Here is a 21,880-nt window from a genome sequence, read left to right on the forward strand (position 1 = left end):
AAGACTCACAGCCTCCGGGGTGAGACGGGTTTATTGTGCACATTTACACAGCGTCAGCAGCGTCGGGGCTGGCAGTGGCCACGCTCCTGTGGCCGGGCTGCTCTACAATGGCGTTCACTTTTCTTCACCACACTATGTACAGTCAATGCTCCAAGGTGATGGGCTACAGTGCTGCATCAGTGACTCTATACACACATTTTTACATAAATTACACACAAGACTCATACATGAAAAATAGAGCCTAATGGCCTGTATTTTAATGAGAAAAAAAAAATTTCCAACATAGTTCGGGTAGCTTTGAGTGGTCTAGTCAAAAAATACTTTTGGTATATAAAAAGCCTGTACGTACAATTCACACCTCAGTGAAGCGCCCTCCTTGCCTTGAGGCTGGGCCTGGGACAAAGGTGGTGGCCTCACAGCCAGCCCAGGCAGGGAGATCAGCAGCGGGGTGGCCCCTGACCCCAGCTCCTCTGCCCCAGCTGCTGCCCCTTGGTGGCGGCCCCTCCTGACACCAGGCATCTGCCATCCTTCAGGCACCAAACAGCCCCGTCTACCTGGCCCTGGTCTGCCCTCAAACCAGTCCACCCCCAGCCCCAACCCCAACCACCCTCCACTGCCACGGCCTCTAGCACCTGACTCCATTCAGAGAACTGAATTTGAGCTTGCAGGGGCGAGAACCACACTGAGCAGCATGACAGGCTGTGAGATCGGAGAAGAGTATATGCTGAGGCTCTCCCAATTGTCACTTGGTCTTAGGGGTCCTGGTGCCCTTGGCGCAGCAGTCCAGCCACCGTGCTGGGCCTGTACAGTCAGCCTTTGGGTGAACTGGAACAGGAAGCGGAACCCCCAAGGCGGCCGAGCAGAGTGGTTGCTGGGAGGCATACACACTGGGCAGCAACACTGGACATGTTTCCATACAGAGGCTCCTTTGGTGATGAAGGGAAGAAGGATCGTGTGTGGGGAGTGTGAGAAAGGATGAGTGTCCGATTCGGTGACAGGAGGCAGGGCGGTCGCAGGGGAGCAGGCCTCACAGCGGCGGACAGTGTTCACTGCTGGAGGGGGTGATGGCCTCGGGGCCAAGTCAGTAAGAGCTTCTGTCTTCACTGGCAACCAACCAGGGGTTATGGGACTTCTTAATGGCAAGAGGGGTGGGTGTTTTGAAAGCGGATATTTATTTGGATTTACAGTAATTGGCAAAATTCAGTCCTTGGAGGCGAAAGTACCTCTCCCAGTTATGGGCAAACTGGAGAAAGGGCCTCACCTGGAAACTGTAGGATTCACATTGTGGACGCTGTCTGCTAAAGTGAGCACCATTAAGACCATTTTCTAGCTGCAGCTTTCCTGGGGAAACAGCACAATAATCTCTTCAGTGGCTCCTGGTAGCCGGCAAGACCATGCGGTGCTCCAAAAGGAAGTTCAGGCAAGCGTTCGCTGTCGGGGTTTGATCCGTGGATACAGCTGGGAAGCAACGGAGCCGCATCAGGACAGGAAGCCACACACACGGAGCAGGACCAGCCAGACCCGACCCCTGCTCCTCACCTCAGCCACCCTGGACAGCCGTGCAGCATCCTTGTCCCTCAGGCCTACACTCAGCTGCACCTCTACACTGAGACCTACCCAGCCCTCTTTAAAATGTGCCTCGTACCCCCAGAATATCCTATTTTTCTCACAGCACTTAATGCCACCTAAAGACTTGTGACTGCCTGTGGCTTTCAAGGTCATAAGCTCCCCCTGGGCAAGGGTCTCTGCCTGGCTCCCTGCTGTGTTTGCCTGTCCAAGAACGTTGGCTCAACAGGGAATCACAAGTCCAACACAAAGCTAGCAGCCTGCACGTTCCCACCTCTCCCTCCACTGGAGAAATTTCTAGGCTGCAGAGATTTCTAGATTGGGGAAAGTGTGGGTGGGGTGAGCCGGGCCACTTGTCGAAGTTCATCATGAACTGAGCTCAATGAGCGGCCCCTCACTGGGGCACTCGGCCTCCACACGGGCCTCCATGGCATAAGCATGGCTGGGGGAACCTTCTGGGGCCCTGCCTGAGCCTCATGCCAGCTCTGCCAAGTAGGCACCTCCCCCTATACAGAGGGGGCTGCTGAGGCTCAGAGAAGCGAAGCCTCCCTCCCCAGCCCCACAGCAGGATAGGACCGCATGCTGTACAGAGACACGGACAGCTGGTTTCCCAGTAAGTAACCTGAGTGCTCACCCCCAGCAGGTTTTTGGGCACGTAGCCCTCCCGGTCTCCAAGACGAGCCCACCACCACTCAGTCTCGCTTTCGTCCTTGCGCTTCAGGATGGTGAGGGCGTCCCCTTCGTGGAAGGACAGCTCGTCACTGTTCTGGGCCTCGTAGTCCCACAGAGCATACACCACACCTTTGTTCATCACACCCAGCTTTTCCTGCACCCCTGGAACCAGAGAGCAATGGTCAGGCCTCAGCAGAGGGTGGCCTGCAGTGAGGGACCCTGCTCGAGGAATAGGACATGGTCATGCTGCTGCCAAGTCTGCTCTCAGCAGGCCCCACAGAGGCCAGCGGAGGGGATGAGAGACTATTGGAGACTAGGGCCCCCACCTGATACCTCCCCTGCCCGGCCCAGCTGCTGCTCCTGCTGCCGGCCCTTTCTAAGTCCTGCAGGACAGACAGGACAAACGAGCTCCTGAGCCCCAGGGCAAAAGTGTGCTGTTCTTAAGGTGACACTTAGCAATCACAGCGAGAACGGATTTCTAAAGTCACTAGCTAGAGCAGCTGTGACTGCTCTTGGATGGTAATGAACAAACTACACACAACTGAGCCCTGACTGAGGCGCTACTTGTGGGTCCCCGAGAAAGGGCCCTTCTGCGGGACACTCTGCTTCAGTTGTGGTGACCGTGGGGAGCTTCCCCTCCCTGTAGTGGTGCCACTGTGACTGCAGCCTCCTCCTCACACTGGCAGGACTCACCTGGGGGCTGCTGTGCCTCCCCAGCCCTGCCACACAGCCTGAGAGTTTGTTGCTTGGCTCTGTTGTGGGAGTTTTGGCCAAGGAGGGCATCACCTGGCTGTTTTCATGGATAATTTCAACCCTAGGGTCCAGTGTAGGGCACATAGTATGTTCTCAAGTAATGTGTGGAATAAATGACTTGTGACTGTTTAATACTCAGAATAGAGAAGATGTTCCAGCTCTTGGAAAATGCGGCCCTGGCTAAAGCAGCTTAATTAGGACATGAGCCTCATTCATCAAATGTTTCCGGGGAATGGCCAGGGCCCCAGGCCACCCCAGGAAAGGAGCTGGCCCTGCTTCCAGAAGCAAGGGTACAGAACATCTATGCAAAGCACAGCCAAGTCATTTTGTTTTCTTGGGAATCTGGCACAGAATCCTTCTAACAACATGGACTTTCAAACATGTTTTCAGGAATGAAAACAAGGGGCAGTGTGACCTTCACTCGAGTGAGACATCCTGGCTGCCCCGAAGAAGGTGGAACAGCTCGAGAATGCTGTGCTGCCAGGCACGGTGGCTCACACCTGTGATCCCAGCACTTTAGGAGGCTGAAAGTGGGCAGATCGCTTGAGCCCAGGAGTTCGAGACCACCCTGGGCAACATGGAGAAACACTGTCTCTACAGAAAAAAAAAAAAAGTACAAAAAATTAGCTGGCTGTGGGACAAGCCTGTAGTCCAGCTACTTGGGAGGCTGAAGTGGGAGGATCAATTGAGCCCGGGAGGTCAAGGCTGCAGTGAGCCGTGATTGCGACATTGCACTCCAGCCTGGGTGACAGAATGAGACCTTGTCTCCTGTCTTAAAAAAAACAAAGCTGTGCTGAAGCTTCTCTGGCGCCGGCTGACTGTTGCCATGGCAGTACCACAGCAGACAGCACCACTGTGGCCCCAGGCCTCCCCTGCGTACCGTATAGAAACTGGGAGCACTGGATGTAGCCTTCCTCCATCTCCTCACACTTGTCTGCAGCAGTTTCAATGTCGCTTATGGTTGAGGCAAAAATGGCGGCACCACTCTCCACCAGCTGTTTGCAGAGGTGAATGCTGTTACAAGAGGCAGCGCAGTGCAGCGGCGTCCTGGAATAGAGCGCGGGTGAAGGTGCAGGCCTGGCACTGCCTGTCCTTTAGGACGTGGCCCTCAGAGATTTCCCTCTAAGGAATCTCGCGGAAGGCGTTCGCCTTTGTGCCATCAAGTCTCAGTATTGTTTCTTTAAAGGCAGGATTTCCACGAGCCAATTGTTTCAGACTATACATACATTTTGAAAAGGGGGCACAGGGAATGGGTTAAGAAATGGCCAATCCACAGATGTTCACGCCACACTGCATGGTGATGTGAATGTACATAACACACTGAAACGCACATTTAAAAATAGCTAAGATGTGAAATTTTATGTTATGTGTATTTTACCACGATTCAAATACAGCACAATGACAGCTGTCTGAAAGCTCAAAATAACCCCCACAGGAGACCAACACTTCTCACCCAGCAGCAGAGCTCCCGAAGGCAAACGGAATGAACAACGCAACAACCTCCATGCCTGACCCAGGGGGATGCTGAGGCTGCTTTTCACATGGAGCACGAGTGTGAATAGTTCATATGGGACACATGGAAAGGGGAAGACGGAAGGAGTCACAGGATGCTTCGACTGCAACGTTAACGACGAGGCACAGAAAGAGCACAACCACAGCCATGTTTTCAACAAAATCATCAAGAGAAAAGGCTGGGAAAAAAGGCAAGGAAACCCTGGCAACAGCTGTCTTTCAAGGATGAAATGATGGGTGTTCTTGCTCTAATTCTCTCTTCCGTGCTTCCTGATTGTCTAGAACACGCATGTTTTCCTTACGCAAAGTAGGGAAAGTAAATCTGTCCACCCCACACTCCTACGGGCCTCACCATCCATCACTATCAGCAGCATTCACGTTGACACCAAAGTCCAGCAGGAACTTCACGATGTGATGGTGGCCGGCGCAGACGGCGTTGTGCAGTGGGGTGATCCCTTCGTCGTTGGGCTTGCTGGGATCTTCCACCTAGGACACACGGCCTGTGAGTGCCCATCCCCTCGCCCCCTGCAGCGTGCGCTGGTCCCCAGCTGCAGCTCACCTCATAGATGATCCTCTGCACCAGATCAAACTCTCCTTCCAGAGACGCGTCTAGGAGCAGTGCCAGGGGGTTAAACCGGACTCTCAGCCCGTGCCCCGTCCGCTCCGAGTTGGGCTTCTTCAAGTTGGTCCGCTTGCTCTGTTGGGAAGAAAGCATGCTTTCCAGTTAAAGGTGGTCCACTAAAGTCTAAGAACCCACGCCTGCTGGGAAAGAGTGGTGAGAGCTAAAGCCCAAAGACAGTGGCTCCGCGAAGCAGCCCTGGAGTGGCAGCAGTAGCACAGCACCCAGGTGACCACCTCAAATAAGGGCCAGGGCCACTCTGCTCACTACAAGGGAGAGCACTGTCTGGGGCCTGAGTCCCTGGCTCACGCACAGAGGGACACGGCCATGTTTGAGCTTCTGGCCACTCCTCGGAAGACTCTGTGGGAGGGAGGGTGGCGTGTGACTGCCAAGTAGCTGATGGGAGCCAGCAGCTCGTTCCTGCCCACATGCCACAGGGTTCTTCCTGCTATGGCACCAGATCCTAGCGGAGAGAACCCCACTGAGGGTTCCCTGAGATGGCGCCTGGCTCGCTCTCTGCTGCATCAACACTGACCTCCCACCCAGGGCCTTTGTCTAGATGCTTCTTCCCTCGTCTCTCTACAGGACCTTCAGGTGCCAGCGATAGCTCCCCTTCCTCAGGAAAGCCTCTGGAGCTCCCTGACCAGCTGTCTGGGAAAGGCTTGGCCACACTGTGCATTTGTGTGGCCGAGCCCCATTTGTCATGCTTTTTCATGCCCCATTTGTCTGTGTGACTGTCCGTCCTCCCAACAAGACGTAACTCAGGGACATCCCTGGTTCCCACTGCTCCCAGCACAGCCTGACCAAGGGAAGGACCCCAGAGGTCCTGGTTGCATGAATGACCAGGAAGGCCAGGCTTTGGTCTAGCAATGACACCTACCGTGGAGGTGGCAGGAGGGTGGCTGGCAGGGGGAAGAGGTGCTGGAGGGACCTGCTCTTCCCCTGGAGACGGGGCCTCAGCCACAGGACTCGGGATCTGCTCTGTGGTGGGGACCGTGGCCACGTTGTTGTTATTGTCCTCCGCCGGCTCGGCAGTTTGGTGGGTGGTTTGGGGACAGATGAGCTCCTCTGGTTCGGGGGAAGGTAACTCATTATCATTGGCATCTGATGACGGGGCAGGCTCGGCGGGGAGTGGGGCTGTGGGCTGGGCAGGGGGGAGCTCTTCCAGGTTTCCATTGGCATTGGTGTTTCCATTGTCCACATCGGCCAAGGTGCCCATGAAGTCCTGGGAGGGGCTGGGCTGGTAGAAAGGGGTGCCCTCCATGCCACCGGCCAGGGTGTTGAAGCGCTGGTACAGCAGCTTCTGGATGTTGGGCCCACCGGGGCCCTCGGGCTCTGTGATGGAGCTGCGCTTCTTCAGGGGCCGGGGCGCGTTGGCCAGCTTCCTGCGTAGGGCCTCCAGGTCCGCATCACTCTGGTAGCGCAGTGGCGAATGCACGATGGGTGTGAGCTTGGTGGGGCTGAGTGGTCGTGGCAGGCTCTCCACAGTGCTGCCATCTGCGGGGGTGGCGGGGCCATCCTGCTCGGGCTCTTTCTCAGCACTTTCTGAAGGTGGCTGAGGCTGTGGTGTGCCCGTGGACAGCGACCCGTGAAGAAACGGCAGCGGCGATGGAGATGTTGAACCCGAAGGTAAAACGGGCTTACCGTACACTGGGGAAGACAAAAAGGACAGAGGCAATTTCAACCTCACTACAGAGATCTAGTCATACACACCTATGATTACACCAGAGACAGGCTCCTGCAAAGACACACATACACATCTGCTGCTGTTCTTCAATTCTCATTTCAAATCTGAGGAAACCTCCTCCTCCTAGAGCCTCCACTGACTCCTTCTGAAAGGTGCAGTGCCTCTCTAATGTGTCGGTTTTTACATTTGGGTTTCCAGAACTGGAGCTTTTGCAGAAGAAAAAAATAGGGTGCTAACCTGACTTTCCCTGCCGCAGACAAGCCTGCCTGTTTTCTGGCCAAGGAAAAAGACAAAAACCACTAAACATGCATCTGATTCTTGGACTAACTCGCATGACGGAGAAACACGCGCCTCCTCAGAGCAGGAAGGTTTTACCTGGAGGTCCAGGAGCTCTTGAGAATGGTCTAAGCCTTTCCCACCATGGCCAGAACCCTCCCCACAAGGGAACACTGCACCACCACCTGGGAGGTCCCTGTGCAGGGAGTGACTAGGCACGTCCAGGAATCCCTCAACTATGAGTCTAGAAGCTGCAGCCAATGCCCAGGAATGTCTAAGAAGGCCCTAGCCTAGACCTGACCCGCGGCTTCCTCCCATAAGAGTCGGAAACACCATCGGCCTCTGTGGTAGGTGTGGAACTAAGCTACCTTCTCTCAGCTGCCTTCTTAGAACACCTGAGCTCCATAACCCAAACCAAGGCTCTCCTCCCCTCTGGGCTAAGGGGGAGGCTCCTACGCAGCAGATGCCCTCCTTAAACTGCCCACGCCCAGGGGTCGGGCTCAGCCACTGCCAGGAGGGCCAGTGGTCAAGGCCACCCTCTACTCACTGGACAGCTCCTGGCACAAGTTACCACGAAACAGAAGGAAAAGAGGAAATTCTCCACATCTCACTCTTCCCGGAGCTGGATTTCCTAAGTAGCACAGGGAGGTGGCTGCTCAGACAGGAAGTCAGAGAACAGTTAGCCATCTGCAAAACGGCCTCCTCCATGCATTCCAGCTTCCATTCCCTTCTCACACTGACACCCAAGGCTGTACTTTTATGTAAGAATTAAGTTTAATCCTAAATAGCACGTGGCCCAAACGTAAAGATATGCATTAGTATTTTCTTAATTAAAAGTATAATTTCCTAGCCCCAAGAAAAGGAGAGTATAAACCCACTCTACCTGCTTTAACTGACTTATTTAAGGCGCTGTGTGCTGCCGGCTGGTAATTCTTAGGTGGTGTGGCTTGCTGGAGGTACATGGAGTATATGGAACTTGAATTCACTGTCTGGGGTCCTTTCCTGGGAGACTGTGGCCTTGACCCTTTATCAGCCAGGAAGGGCCTAATGGCCACTGTCAGTGGGAGTTCAGGCTTGCTGTCCCCAGCTGGAAATGCAGGTGGTCCCGCTGGTGGGTACGTGGGACTTGGCGGTACGGAAATCCTCTGCTGAATCTGTTGTGAGGAGCCTGGCTGGGGGGTGTTGCCTGTCGGGGGCAGCAGGGTGGGCCTCTGTCGACTTGGCAGGCCTGCACTGGGCCTGGGCAAGCTGCCTTCCTTCCTCCTCTCCAGGGAGCTTGTCGACCCAGGACCCAGAGGTGTAGGACTTGGGTATGTCCCATAGCTTGGAGGCAGCTGCTTGCCTCCACCCGGGATGGGAGGTGGCACTTTACCAATCTCGATGCCCTAAGTTTAGGTGTTAAGAAGAAAAACAAAGTCACCCTTTGAACAGTTCAGAATATTCCCACCCACATTCCCACACAGTAGAATTTGTAATCCGTCAAATCGGCTGTGACCAGGACTTGGGGCACACTGTTGAGCTCACTGCCTGTCTGCAAAAGTTCTGACCGAAAGGTGTGTGTACTCGTGGGCTGCTCAGGCTCTTAGGGCCCAGTAACCCTCTCAGGACTTTGGGTGTTGTCTGGACAATAACAGGATTAACTTGCCTCCTGACAAGTCATACCTTTTAGCTTAGTACTAAGGCAGAAGAGAGCCCTGTTGAAGAGCTCGCTTGTGTTTTGTGATAGACACAGGCCTACCGGTTTCTCCGTGGCTCCCAGTGCTGAGAAGGGCACAGGCTGGCTGGAGACAGTGCCCTGCTTGACAGACCCCTCCACGCTCGGATCCTTCCAGTCTGCACCGGCCACCTGCACTGGTTTCACTGAAGAGCTAGAATTCTGTTTTAATGTTGGCCAGTTTCCATCATTAGCTTGAAAAGAACACAGAACTTAAGTTAAACTTTCCTCGACGTTAGTTGAATCAACCTAAGAATAACACTCTGCCAGAAACAAAAACAGCACTGGGACATCCCATTCTGATGCAGATCCATTAACCGAGTGGTCAACCACCAGTCACATGCACACCTGCTGGTCTCCTCCAGCACCCACTGACCCGCGCACAAGTCCAAGGATGGGCTCTGCTGCCAGCTCACTGCCAGTGCCCAAATCGCCTCAAGTGTTACCAGAGACTCACACCAAACCAAGGCTCTGCTGGTGCGGGCCTGGGGCTGTGCCCTATTTCAACACAGGTCAAATCCATTACATCAGCACCACCAAATAAAATAAGCACTGGCCCTTACTTTTGAAACACTATTTATGAATACAATTACATAGAGCAATAAAAAAGATTTATCTTTTGACTTCATAATAGGTTTGACCTGTAGTACTTTCATTATTGAGATAAAAATTTCTGCCCTCTAAGGTAACTTATGATCACAGGAGGCCCATGCAAGTTCCCACTGATTTGCGTAGCAGAAGGAGCAGGCTATCATTCTGTTGCAGTGATTAGAAAGCCAGTCATCAACCCCAAGTTTTCAGGAAAGCCACTGAAATGACAGGTTCTTTATAGAGTATTTTCCAAACTGAAAAAGGGTGCAGAAGTATCCCCTTGTAACACAAGACCCCTCACAGTGGCCTGAAGTCCATTACAACACAGGCTCCTGGTTTTCTTTTACAGAACAGGTGCTGAACTGAACTAAAGTATTCAACACTTCCAGCACCATCAGCAATATGGGACAGACAGAAATCAGAGGGACTCTTTTAGGCCCTCCTGGCGGAACAGCACATCCCCTTCCCTTATCCCATCTGCCAGCACAGGCAGGAGGGGATAACTAAGCAGCAGCAGGAAAATCAGTGGTCCTCACAACAACATCTGAGCCAGAACTCTGGACTCATTGCACATGACCAGGAAGCTTCCCAGCTGCGCTCTGAGCGCCTGGGCAACACAGGGCCCCATCAGCCGCAGCCTCACATGGCTTGCTCCTAAGCCAAACTGACCCGATGCAGCCGCAATGCAACCCCAGCTGCATACACTGCTGGGCTGTTAAGTTATGATGCTACTAAACATCACTGCAGGCTCCAGGCAGCGGCTTCTGAGACAGCTCTAGTCAAGCCCTGTGGGTCCTGGCGAGGCAATCCAAGGCCCCTGGACCAACATCTTGCTCCATGTGGCCTGGAGGATGTGTGGCCAGAAACCTGCAGCTCCCCAAGGACAGGGCCTGTGGTCTCAGGGTCACAGGGAATGTGGCTGTCCAGGTGCTTCAGAAACCACCCAGCAACAACAGGAAGTTTTATGGAAATCAGCCATAGTGGGGACTAAAAAGCAATTTTCTCCTTTCTTCAGAAGAAGGCAAGAGGTACAGAAGGAAAATCATTTTATAGAGGAACAATTATCTTTTAGTGTGATTGTAAAACTCAAAGCCTCATAATAAACTCAGAAACATTTTAATTTTGTAAAAACAAACAAAAAACCCTCCAAAACAAAACCCGTGCTACGCCAGCATCTGTCCCTTGGTGTCACACCCTTTCTGAGGATGGGAGAGTGCATATGGCCCCACCCAAACTCCATACCTGTCTGTTGAAGAAAGGGACAAATTATGTTTGTGTGGCATCTTTTTCAAGTCTAGATGTGATGAGCAGACCTTTTGTCAGTTTGGAAAAACAAGTGACAGGTGATTTTGTACATATTAAAGAGGACGCAGCTTCCCACTAAGCTTGTCAGCCAACATACGGTTTACAAATGGGTTTGCAGAGGGCCGCGAGGAGCCATAATTAGGCCCGACGTCGAGGTCTGACACTGTCCATGAGCTGGTCACTCTGGGTTTACTGTGGTCATCTGTGTGACACAGAACCAGGACAGCCAACAGCGAGGGATTAGAGTCCCTGCCAGGAGGTTTCACACCCCGGCTCCACCTCTGGGCTGAGCTTCTGCCCCCACTCTGAAGGTGAGCACAGGTTTCCCGTGTCCATGACTTTAAACCCCAGCAGAGACTAGGACCAGGGCTTCGTGAAGGCATCTCCTTGCTGCAACCCCTTGAGGCAGCACAGCAGACACCAACAGGGACGGGAACAGGAGACATTCTCACCTTGGGGAGTTTCTCAAAGGAAGTCAGCAGAGAAGTAGCTGGCTGTGCTAATTACCTCTAGTTCAGACAAATATCTACTCCTACCACAGGGTGGTTCAAACTATAAATAACAGCTTAGCAGAGCAACCTGCAGTTAGGGGTTCATGCCAACCCCACACTTTATGTGGCTGCTGAGACACGGCCGTGAGGGATCTGAGTGGGGGCTTGTGGTTCACAAGGACTGGTGATGCTCTTCTCTTTCGGAGTTCAGAACAAGCCCCAAGCTCCCCAGTGGGGGCAACAGATGTGTTGCTGTCCCTCCTGGGGGCCAGGCAAGAGAAAATGAGGCAAACAATGATGAGCACAAATCCACCACAATCCCGAAAAAGGGGCTTGAAACACAGGCCTGATGGCCAGAGAGTAACAGTACTGTTTTCATAAATGAAGGAATGTTTCAATACATCAGGACAGGGATTCCTGATGCTGTGTGTTTCAGGGAAATGTGTCAACCCCAGTCATAAAGAAAGTCTTATTGCAAGGAAGCCCCAACACTTTTAATGCATTGGCTGAGAAACAGACTCTCCACGAACAGCTTGCCCTCTGCTTGGCAGGGACGCCACCCATGGACTACACTGGAGGCCCAAGTCCATCACACAGCACCACTGTGAGGTCAAGACCGAACCAACGATGTGTGGACTTTGATCAATGAGGACAGAGCGCTGTTTGTAGGGGCAGACCCTCCACCTGGCTGGCTGCAGCCGGGTTGTGGTGAGGCATCCATGCTGGGCCTGTGTCCTCAGAGTAAATAAACCTGCAGTAAGAGAGGACACTCGTGGGTCAGTTATTTTATTTTTTGAGATGAAGTTTCACTCTTGTTGCCCAGGCTGAAGCACAGTGGCACGATCTCACTGCAACCTCCGCCTCCCAGGTTCAAGTGATTCTCCTGCCTCAGCCTCCTGAGTAGCTGGGATTACAGGTGCACACCACCACGCCCGGCTAATTTTCGTAGTTTTAGTAAAGACAGGGTTTCACCATGTTGGCCAGGCTGGTCTTGAACTCCTGACCTCAGGTGATCCACCCGCCTTGGCCTCCCAAAGTGCTGGAATTACAGGTGTGAGCCACCACACCCGGCCCATGGATCAGAGTTTTAATTAATCATTTGTGTTTTGAAAAGCCACACAGTAGAGACCTCTAGTTCAGTAAAAATAACTTGTTTTCTTTTTAGGATTGTTACCACGGGGGAACACAGCTCTCCAAGCGCCTCACGGGGAGACTGAGCCTGGAGTCTGATGATGTGTGGGGCAGAGCCTCAGAAGCCTGCCCCACCCCCCGCCCCTCCACCGCAGGCCCCATTCCCTGCTCACAAACTCTCCCCCAGGAAGAGGTCCAGGATCACTCACCAGATTTAGATCTTCCATGAGCAGCATTTGAGGCAATACTGAGAGACTGGGGCTTTATGGGGTCCCCCAGGACAGGAAAGCTTCCGGCACTGGGAACCTGGATATAAGGCCCCACAGCAGCGACCCTGCCAGATGTGCTCAGAGGTGACTGTGGTGATGACGTGCCGTTCACACGGTTCAGCTACAAATTGGGAAGAAATGAGAGTCAAGATGCTCCTAAATTAAAAGAAGTCCTAAGCCTAGTGCAAGAGACTGCCAGCTCGGACAGAAACCACTCACTCAGTGGTTTGTTTTTAGGAAGCCTGTCATCTGGAAAGATCAGCATCTAGAAGGGGAGACTGTGGAGAAGGAACTGTAGCTTCCTATGAGCAATTCTCTGACAACACCCACCCATCTGGAGCCGTACACATGAGGAGCTGATGTGAGGGCAGAGCAACTTTCCCATGGTCCACAGGCAGCTTCCCTCTTACTCAGGATACTCTTCCTCCCTTGAGTAGGCACAGACACACTGGTCAAATCCCGGACTCTGAGCCTGGCTTCAAATCCCCTCTGTGACTTACTCACTGTGCTGCTTTGGGCAGGTGACTCAGCCTCTGCGCTCACACCTGTGAAGTCGGGATAAGGGCTGTAGCCGGTACCGTCTAAGCCACGTGGGGCACAGTGAGCAGACAAGGCTCTGACTCCCAGCAATGAGCCCAGTTCTCTGAAGGCAGCGCTGCCTTTCTCAGCCAGGACACAGAGCCACAGACAGAGGACACTGTTCACATAACACTGCTCAGGAACAAATGGGCCTGGAACAGGGATTCTAAAGAACTACTGACTCCTCAAGATCTCAATATAGGCTCTAAATAGGATCCATAACCCCTGTGACTGTAAGATTCTATATGCATGAGCACAGGCCATTTCGGGGTGAGGGGTCATGGCTTTCACAATTGCTCAAAGGTACCTAGGACCTTTGGGTGGAGACGCATCTCGCAAAAATACTGACTTCTTCACGGCGATCCCTTGAAGTGCAGGTGGAATGAATCTGGCTGTTTGTGATGGATAACTTTACACATCACCTTGGCTAGGTCACAGTAACCGGATATTTGGCCAAACACCAGACTACATGTTGCTGAAAAGGTATTTTCTAGATGAGATTAACTTTTTTTTTTTTAATTTCCATAGGTTATTGGGAAACGGGGTGTTTGGTTACATGAGTAAGTTACTTAGTGGTGATTTGTGAGATTTGGTGCACTCGAGCAGCGTACACTGCACACAATTTGTAGTCTTTTTATCCCTCACTCCCTTCCCACCCTTTCCCTGAGTCCCCAAAGTCAACTGTGTCATTGTTACGCCTTTGCATCCCCATAGCTTAGCTCCCACTTATGAGTGAGAATATACGATGTTTGGTTTTCCATTCCTGAGTTACTTCACTTAGAATAATAGTCTCCAATCTGGATGAGATTAACTTTCAAATTGGTAGATTTGAGTAAAGCAGATGACCCTCTAGAAGGTGGGTGGGCCCCATCCAATCAGTGGAATGCCTTAAGAGAAACAGGGAGATGCCCTGAGAAAGCGGGATCCTGCCTAGAGTCGGCCTTCGGACTCCAGCTGCAACATCTCCCCTGGGCCTCCAGGCTGCTGGCCGGCCTCACAGATTTTGGACTTGCCAACGTCCACAATCATGTGAGCCAATTCCTTAAATCACATACACATACACACACACACACACGCACGTGTGCACGCACACACTACTGATTCTCTTTCTCTGGGAAGCCCTGACTACTACGCCGTTACTGAGGAGCATCCGTAAGCACAGAGAAAGTACTTGCAGCCTCTCTCTCACATGGCCTCTTTGTTGTTAATCTTGAGAAAAAGGAAAACCAACATCTGAAATCATAAAGTTGTACAAATAAACTACTGATCTTTAAACTCACTGTGTTGTTTTTTTAAAAGAAGGGCAGATTTGTAAATGAGAGACGGTGACATCCACAGAACTGGAAGCTCCCTTCTTCGTCTACCACCCTCTACACCCACTCCCCCTAGGCAAAGGCCTTCAAGCCCATGCTGCCTCCTCAGAGCATCTTTCAGAGCAGCAGAGGCTAACAAGAGGTCACTACTCTGTCACCAAACTATATGCAGAAGGGAGATGTGGGAAGGGAGTCCTTGCTGGTGGGTCAGGAGAGTGGGTGCTCCATTCTCCTGCCACGAGGGCAGAATGTACTCAGCTCTGCATTCAGGCACTGCTCCCCTAATCACTGAGTGCCACAGGTGCGAGAAAAGTCAAGTGCCACATCCGGCCAAAGACACAGAGTGCAGGCGCCCCTCCTCCATGCAGGTGGCTCAGTGGTACATGTACTCACCAATGCACTGTGAGTGGCAGCAAGACTCAGGACTCCCTGCCTGACTACAGAGGGTGGTAAAGGGGTTATAGGCTCTGGGGACCAGGGAATAGCTTTCAGATGGTGCAACCAGAATGAGGTAACGACCTGGAAAGACACCCGTGCTGCAGTTAAAAAAAGACTAGGTGAGCAGTGAGACTAGTGTTAATTCCTGCAATCCCATCTTCAGTTAAAGTTCTGTACCTTTGTGTCTTTATTAGGGCAAAGACTGGAACCATTAGCAACTATCACCTCTAGAGAACAGGGTGGAAAGGAGTTTCACATTTTCCCTTAAATATTTCTGTACTTAAGAGATTTATCTTAAGGAATCGACTCATGTGATTGTGGACACTGGCAAGTCCAAAATCTTTGATACTGAATTTCGAAGGTTAATAAATACTCATTTTTTCAATGAGCATTTATTCAATGAGTATTTTATTGTATTATTTTTTCAATGAGTATTTATTCAATGAGTATTTTATTGTATTACTTTTTCAATGAGTATCTACTACCTTTGAAATTCAGTATCAAGTAAGGATTTTTTTAGAAGTATAACCCCTTATTAGCATTTTGGTCAAGAGTTTACAAAATCCTTCCACATGGCTTATTTATAAGAATCCTTACAACAACTCACGGGGCAAGTAGGACAAATCACTTTACGGCAAGAACATGAGGCTACGCAAGTCAAGGAATTTGCTTAAAGTGGCACAGCTTAAAATGGCAGAGTGCGGACCGTGACAGATGCGGTGACTTCAGAGCCAACAGCATCCTCCAGAGAAGAGGAGACAGAAACACATGGGGAGGAAGGAAGGCCAGGACACTGAGAGCAAGGCTGCAGGCTGAGGATGGTTTTGCCTCCACACACCAGGAAATAAATGAGTCATTGGGAGAAGGAACTTTGTTCTGTCATTTTTGATGGTTTATGGCCTATTTATGTTTTATCAGTTATGGTGGATGGGGGAGCATACTGCTACTTACAGAAGATGAGCAATGCTTGGATGAACTATCTTTAGTAGTTTATCTCACAAAAACTTTTTCACATGCCTGAATTTTTTTCCCATAGAGACGTTCACGCAGTTCACTGATTCGCTTGTCCATCATGGCCACCTCCATGTTGCGCTTATTTAAGAGTTCCTTCTGCTGCTGAAGTTTTGAATTTTGTTCCTGGTTAAGCTGGTTACGAATCTACAAACCACAAAATACAACTTTTATGATCTGCGTTAATTAAAAGTCAAATTCTCATTGCCAGGGAGATTAAAAAAGAAAAAGTAGCATTAAGTTCTGATGTATATTTACATGCATGCACTGCCACCTTGTGTGGAATATTTCACAGGTACAGCAGAGATGAAGCCAGGACAGCGTTCTCATGGAACAAAGAAAGAGCAAACATCTGTAACACATCTTCTTCAAAGCACACGAAATGACTAGTGCCAATGATGATTACAGGAGACTGAGTGCAGTGTTTGGGACTCTCAGAAACTAAAGGATGCTCGGCTCCACCCCATGGAGCTGCTTCAGGCCTGAGCCCACCGCATGATGCACCTTACTGTGAAGGCAGCAGGAAATTCAAAAAGGACCAAAAAGGATGGCCTGAGTCACCAAGTGAAGCACCTTTACGTCATTTTAGTGGCTTGCAACCAGCATTTTTAAGAAATGAACTAGGACAGAACAGAAAATATCAGAGTGTACTTCCCACAGTAAGAGTTGTCTTAAACTTTCGGATGCCCACAGCACTAGTGCATACACACTTCCATGTGTATACTCAACAGGACGTAAAATTTACTTTTAAAAACTGGATTGCAGGCTGGGGGTGCGGTGGCTCACGCCTGTAATCCCAGCACTTTGGGAGGCCGAGGTGGGTGGATCACCTGAGGTCAAGAGTTCAAGACCAGCCTGGCCAACATGGTAAAACCCTGTCTCTACTAAAAATAACAAAAATTAGCCAGGTGTGGTGGCATGCACCTATAATCCCAGCTACTCAGGGGGCTGAGGCAGGAGAATTGCTTGAAACCAGGAGGCGGTGGCTGCAGTGAGCTGAGATTGCCCCACTGCACTCCAGCCTGGGTGACAGAGCCAGACTCTGTCTCAAAAAACAAACAAACAAACAATCAAAAAACAACAATAAAAACTGGGTTGCAGGCTGGGCGCGGTGGCTCACGCCTGTAATCCCAATACTTTGGGAGGCCAAGGTAGGCAGATCACCTGAGGTCAGGAGTTCGAGACCAGCCTGGCCAACATGGTGAAACTCCGTCTCTAATAAAAATACAAAAATTAGCCAGGCATGGTGGTGGGTGCCTGTAATCCCAGCTACTGGGGAGGCTGAGGCAGGAGAATCGCTTGAACCCTGGAGGCAGAGGTTGCAGTGAGCCGAGATCGTGCCACTGCACTCCAGCCTTGGACTCCGTCTCAAAAAAAAAAAAAAAAAAAGAAAAACAGAGAAAAACAGAACAACAAAAAACAAACAAACAAAAACTGGATTGCAGTCCAAAAAGTTGGAAATAAATGACATCCTTATATTACACTCAACACATTTCACCAAAAAATCCTTAAAACCCTGCACTTTTAACAATCGCTTAAAATGTAGAAGTCATGAAACCTTATAATACTGTAGTACTTCTATGCATTTATGTTAAAGAACTTAACAGCAACCACAAGTGATTTTACTCTATGTAGTTAAATACCCTCATTTCATAAAATGATATAATACTTTTTCTAGCAAGTGCTAATAAAGCAGCAAGACCTATTTCTGGCTTGAAAAATCGCCTGCTGAATGACAACTTCTGAGACACGAAAATCTTAAGGATTGTTAAGGACTGAATGTGTCCCCCAGAATCTCTATGTTGAAGCCCTAACCCCACTGTAATGGTGTCTGGAGGCAGGGTCTTTAGAAGGTAATTAGGGTTTAGGCAAGGTCATGAGGGTGGGGCCCCCCATGATGAAGTTAACGGAGAGAGACTAAAACTCCCTCTCCACTACGTGGGGACACAGCGAGAAGGCGGCTCTCTGCAAGCCAGGGAGTGAACACTCACTGGGAACTGAATTTGCTGGCACCTTGATCTTGGACTTCCGGCCTCCAGAACGGTGGGAAATAAATGTCTATAGTTTAAGCCATCCGGCCTATGATATTTTGTTATAGCAGTCTGAGCTTAGACAAGGATTTAACAATAGGCACCTAGCTCATCAAAAAAGTTTACACAAAGGCCTTAAAATATCACCCTAAGTTTAATTCTTTACTGCATTATTATCTGCTAATTAAATTATTTTGTGCTGAAAACATCCTAAGTGAAAGAAGCCGGTCACAAAGGACCACATACAGGGTGTGTTTTGGTTAATATCCTTTAACCAAAATGCTGGGGACCCAGAGCATTTCAGATGTTGGATTCATTCAGATTTTTAAATATTTATGTTATATTTACCTGTTTAGCATCCTTCCTAATCTGGAAATCCGAAATCCAAAATCCAAAATGCTCCAATGAGCATGTATTTCCTTTGTATGCCACGTTGGAGCTCAGAAAGTTTCAGATTTGAAGCATTTTAGATTATCGGATTAAGGATGCTCAACCTGTACTGCATGATTCCATTCATATGAAACGTCCAGAATAGGCAAATCTACAGAGACAGAAAGTAGATTTGTGGCTGCCAGGCTCTGGAGGATATGGAGGTTGTGGGGTGATGGCTAAGAGGTGCGGGCCTTTTTTTGGGTGATAAAAATGTTCTAAAATTAACTGTGGTGGTGGATGTAACTGACAAGTCAGTGAAGGTACTGAAGCCACTGAATTGTATCCTTGAAATGGATGAATTGTATGCTGTGTGAATTATATCCTTTTTTTTTTTTTTTTTTTTGAGACAGAGTCTCACTCTGTTGCCCAGGCTGGAGTGCAGTGGCGCAATCTTGGCTTACTGCAGCCTCTGCCTCCTGGGTTCAAGTGATTCTTCTGCCTCAGCCTCCCGAGTGGCTGGGACTACAGGCACGCGCCACCACGCCCAGCTAATTTTTGTATTTTTAGTAGAGATGGGGTTTCACCATATTGGCCAGGCTGGTCTCAAACTCCTGACCTTGTGATCTGCCCGCCTCGGCTTCCCAAAGTGCTGGGATTACAGGCGTGAGCTACCGCACCCGGCCTATCCCAAGTCATTTAAAAAATTATTTTGTACTGCATATATCTTGTGCCTACTATTAAATTAGAATCTACTAATTTGTTTCCACTTCCTAAGGTTTCCAACCCATGCTAATGAAAGATAGAAAGATGAGAATGTTTTAATACAACCATTGCCAGACCCAGGAGTTACCTGTAGTTCTTGGTACAGTCTTTTTAACTCCACCGCTGCTGGTCCTGTCAATTTGCCATTGTAAGACTGGAACCCATTCAGTTTTCCTTTCTTTAAATCTTCCAGTTGCTGACTAAGCTGATCAACCCTTAAAATTGCAGTCTGTACTTCCTGCTTCTTTTCCTGGAACATGGCACTGAACCTTTCTATTTCAGCAGCTATAATTGCCCACACAAGAAAAGAATAAAACATTTAGTTGATCCTTTTTTTTTTCATTTCTATACATTGAACTTAATTCTAGTATCATCTAGTGCCAGACCTTGGAGAAAGCTGTGATATGCAGAATCCACAACACATTTCAAAAAGCCTTTGGGACACATGTATCTGATTACTCACAAAGCAAACAATTATATTTGCATTAATTCCTGACTATTCTTTAGGGTAATCAGTCCATAAGCTAGTTTGTTCAAGTGACTTAGAAATCTGAGACCAAAGGTTTTGTGAAGGTAGGGCCATCCAAGCCTCTCTTGTGCATCACTGTGACTTAAAGTAGGCACAGACTGAACCAATAAGAGTTCATACAGAAAAAAATAAGAAAATAAGAAAATAAGAGTTCATACAGAAAAAAAGTGAGCATCAGCATAACTTTCTTAATGCATGGATACAAGTTAAGTTATTCAAGAAAAACAGACCCTCTGAATGAGTAAGTCTTGGAGCGCCCCACCCTAATCCAAAGAGCTGCTGGTACCAATGTAACAAGAGGATCTTTCTACTGCGTCTGAGGGCCGCAAGAGATCTTTTTATTTTTTTTGAGACAGGGTGTCACTGTCATTCAGGCTGGGGAGCACTGGCCGGATCATGGCTTACTGCAGCCTTGACCTCCCAGGCTCAAGCAATCCTCCCACCTCAGCCTCTCAAGTAGCTGGGACTACACAATTTTAAGATCACTTAACCTAACCCCCCCATCCTTTTAGATGCAAATAACAGAGCAAAACTTTAGCACACTTGCTATTTAGTCCTGTGAATTTGTGACTGAATTGTCAGGCAGTTAGACTATGTTTCACTGGATCTGGGCCTGGTGAGAGTGGTGTCGAGGGGGTGTTGCAGGCACGTACACAGATTGCCGTTCATGATTTTGCTGTAGTCAACTTGTCCTCTCATGGCACGAATTTTCTTCAGCTTGTTCTCCTGGGCTTCAACTCGTTCTTTCAATTTCTGAAGCTTTTCATTTTCAGAAATAGACTGCTGCTGACGGCGCTCCTGTTGCTTTAGAAAATGTAAACGTTGTTCCTAACAAAAGAAAGAAAAATGTAACTTTGAAAATTGAAGGCTGGGTGCAGTGGCTCACACCTGTAATCCCAGCACTTTGAGAGGCTGAGGTAGGTGGATCACCTGAGGTCAGGAGTTCGAGACCAGCCCGACCAACATGGTGAAACCCTGTCTCTACTAAAAATACAAAAAGTAACTGGGTGTGGTGTGCGCCTGTAGTCCCAGCTACTTGGGAGGCTGAGGCAGAAGAATCGCTTGAAACCGGGAGATGGAGGTTGCAGTGAGCTGAGATCGTGCCACTGCACTCCCGCCTGGGTGCCAGAGTGAGACTCAGTCTCAAAAAAAAAAAAAAAGAAAATTGAAACTTATGATTACTTTTATATACTCAAAAAGAAAAAATGTGAGAGTATTCTACAGTATCACTCATCTTAAAGAATACTAAAACACTAGAGGAATCTTATATCAGACCATACAAAACTGAAATTACTGGGCATACCTAAGTATGAAATAGTAAGAGCTGGGGGATTTTTAAGAGAGAGGGTTTTCTTTTTCTTTCTTTTGAGATGGAGTCTCACTCTGTCGCCCAGGCTGGAGTGCAGTGGCATGATCTCGGCTCACTGCAAGCTCTGCCTCCCGGGTTCACACCATTCTCAGCCTACCGAGTAGCTGGGACTACAGGCGCCCACCACCACGCCCAGCTAATTTTTTTGTTATTTTTTTAGTAGAGACGGGGTTTCACCGTGTTAGCCAGGATGGTCTCGATCTCCTGACCTCGTGATCCACCCGCCTCGGCCTCCCAAAGTGCTGGGATTCCAGGCGTGAGCCACTGCGCCAGGCAAGAGAGGGTTTTCTTATGCACACTCATCTACACCAGTTAATATAAGCGCTTCTGCAGAAAACCTTCCAGCAGGAGAACATGCACTAACACAGTCTCCTCTTCACTCTATCACATCCGTGATGTCCCAGTGAGCCTTACTTTCCTGGTGCAAGTAATACATTTCCTGCTGCTACAAAGTGGCTTCCAAAAATCTAATTCATTTCCTAAAGGAAATGAACACTGACCAGCAGAGAATTTTACACTGAAAAGAGATAAGGTGATCAGTAAGGAGATAAATCTTCAATTTGTTATGATACTGAACAATCAAGGAAGTGTCTGCTTTCTTCACGATTATTTTCTTCAATAAGGAAACATTTTAGAGTCAAACAATACCAGAACAATCTAAAAATAACAATATATGCAATATTCTTCAACAGGGTTTTCCCTATTAATGTGAAAACATACCTTAAAGGTAAGAGTCAACATTAAGTATTCATGATCCCATATGTATGCATAAAATATACCTACATAGGGAGAGGTTTAAGGTGTGATTATGAAGGCACTACATACTACACTCTAAGGTAAAACAATATGTGCTTAAATATTTAAGATGTAGCATTAACTTGTGATTTACAC

At 49.3% G+C, this 21,880-nt stretch overlaps 1 protein-coding gene across 1 annotated transcript in view; it reads right to left on the reverse strand.

Annotated features, from left to right (window-relative positions):
* Nucleotides 1–13: 13 nt before the first annotated feature.
* The window catches only part of PPP1R13B (protein phosphatase 1 regulatory subunit 13B), a 130,381-nt gene continuing 108,514 nt past the window's right edge, over nucleotides 14–21,880 (reverse strand). Inside the window, exons 6-17 of the mRNA XM_024231502.3 lie at nucleotides 20,274–20,448; nucleotides 19,180–19,376; nucleotides 15,934–16,074; nucleotides 12,527–12,707; nucleotides 8,824–8,993; nucleotides 7,969–8,470; nucleotides 6,003–6,772; nucleotides 5,063–5,200; nucleotides 4,856–4,989; nucleotides 3,872–4,038; nucleotides 2,201–2,400; nucleotides 14–1,458 (exon numbers count right to left, since the gene is read on the reverse strand). Of these exons, the coding sequence (XP_024087270.2) occupies nucleotides 1,417–1,458; nucleotides 2,201–2,400; nucleotides 3,872–4,038; nucleotides 4,856–4,989; nucleotides 5,063–5,200; nucleotides 6,003–6,772; nucleotides 7,969–8,470; nucleotides 8,824–8,993; nucleotides 12,527–12,707; nucleotides 15,934–16,074; nucleotides 19,180–19,376; nucleotides 20,274–20,448 (2,817 nt within the window). The 3' untranslated portion in view covers nucleotides 14–1,416. The remainder of the gene's footprint in view (nucleotides 1,459–2,200; nucleotides 2,401–3,871; nucleotides 4,039–4,855; nucleotides 4,990–5,062; nucleotides 5,201–6,002; nucleotides 6,773–7,968; nucleotides 8,471–8,823; nucleotides 8,994–12,526; nucleotides 12,708–15,933; nucleotides 16,075–19,179; nucleotides 19,377–20,273; nucleotides 20,449–21,880) is intronic.

The sequence above is a fragment of the Pongo abelii genome, chromosome 15, assembly GCF_028885655.2.
Source record: "Pongo abelii isolate AG06213 chromosome 15, NHGRI_mPonAbe1-v2.0_pri, whole genome shotgun sequence".
NCBI lineage: Eukaryota > Metazoa > Chordata > Mammalia > Primates > Hominidae > Pongo > Pongo abelii.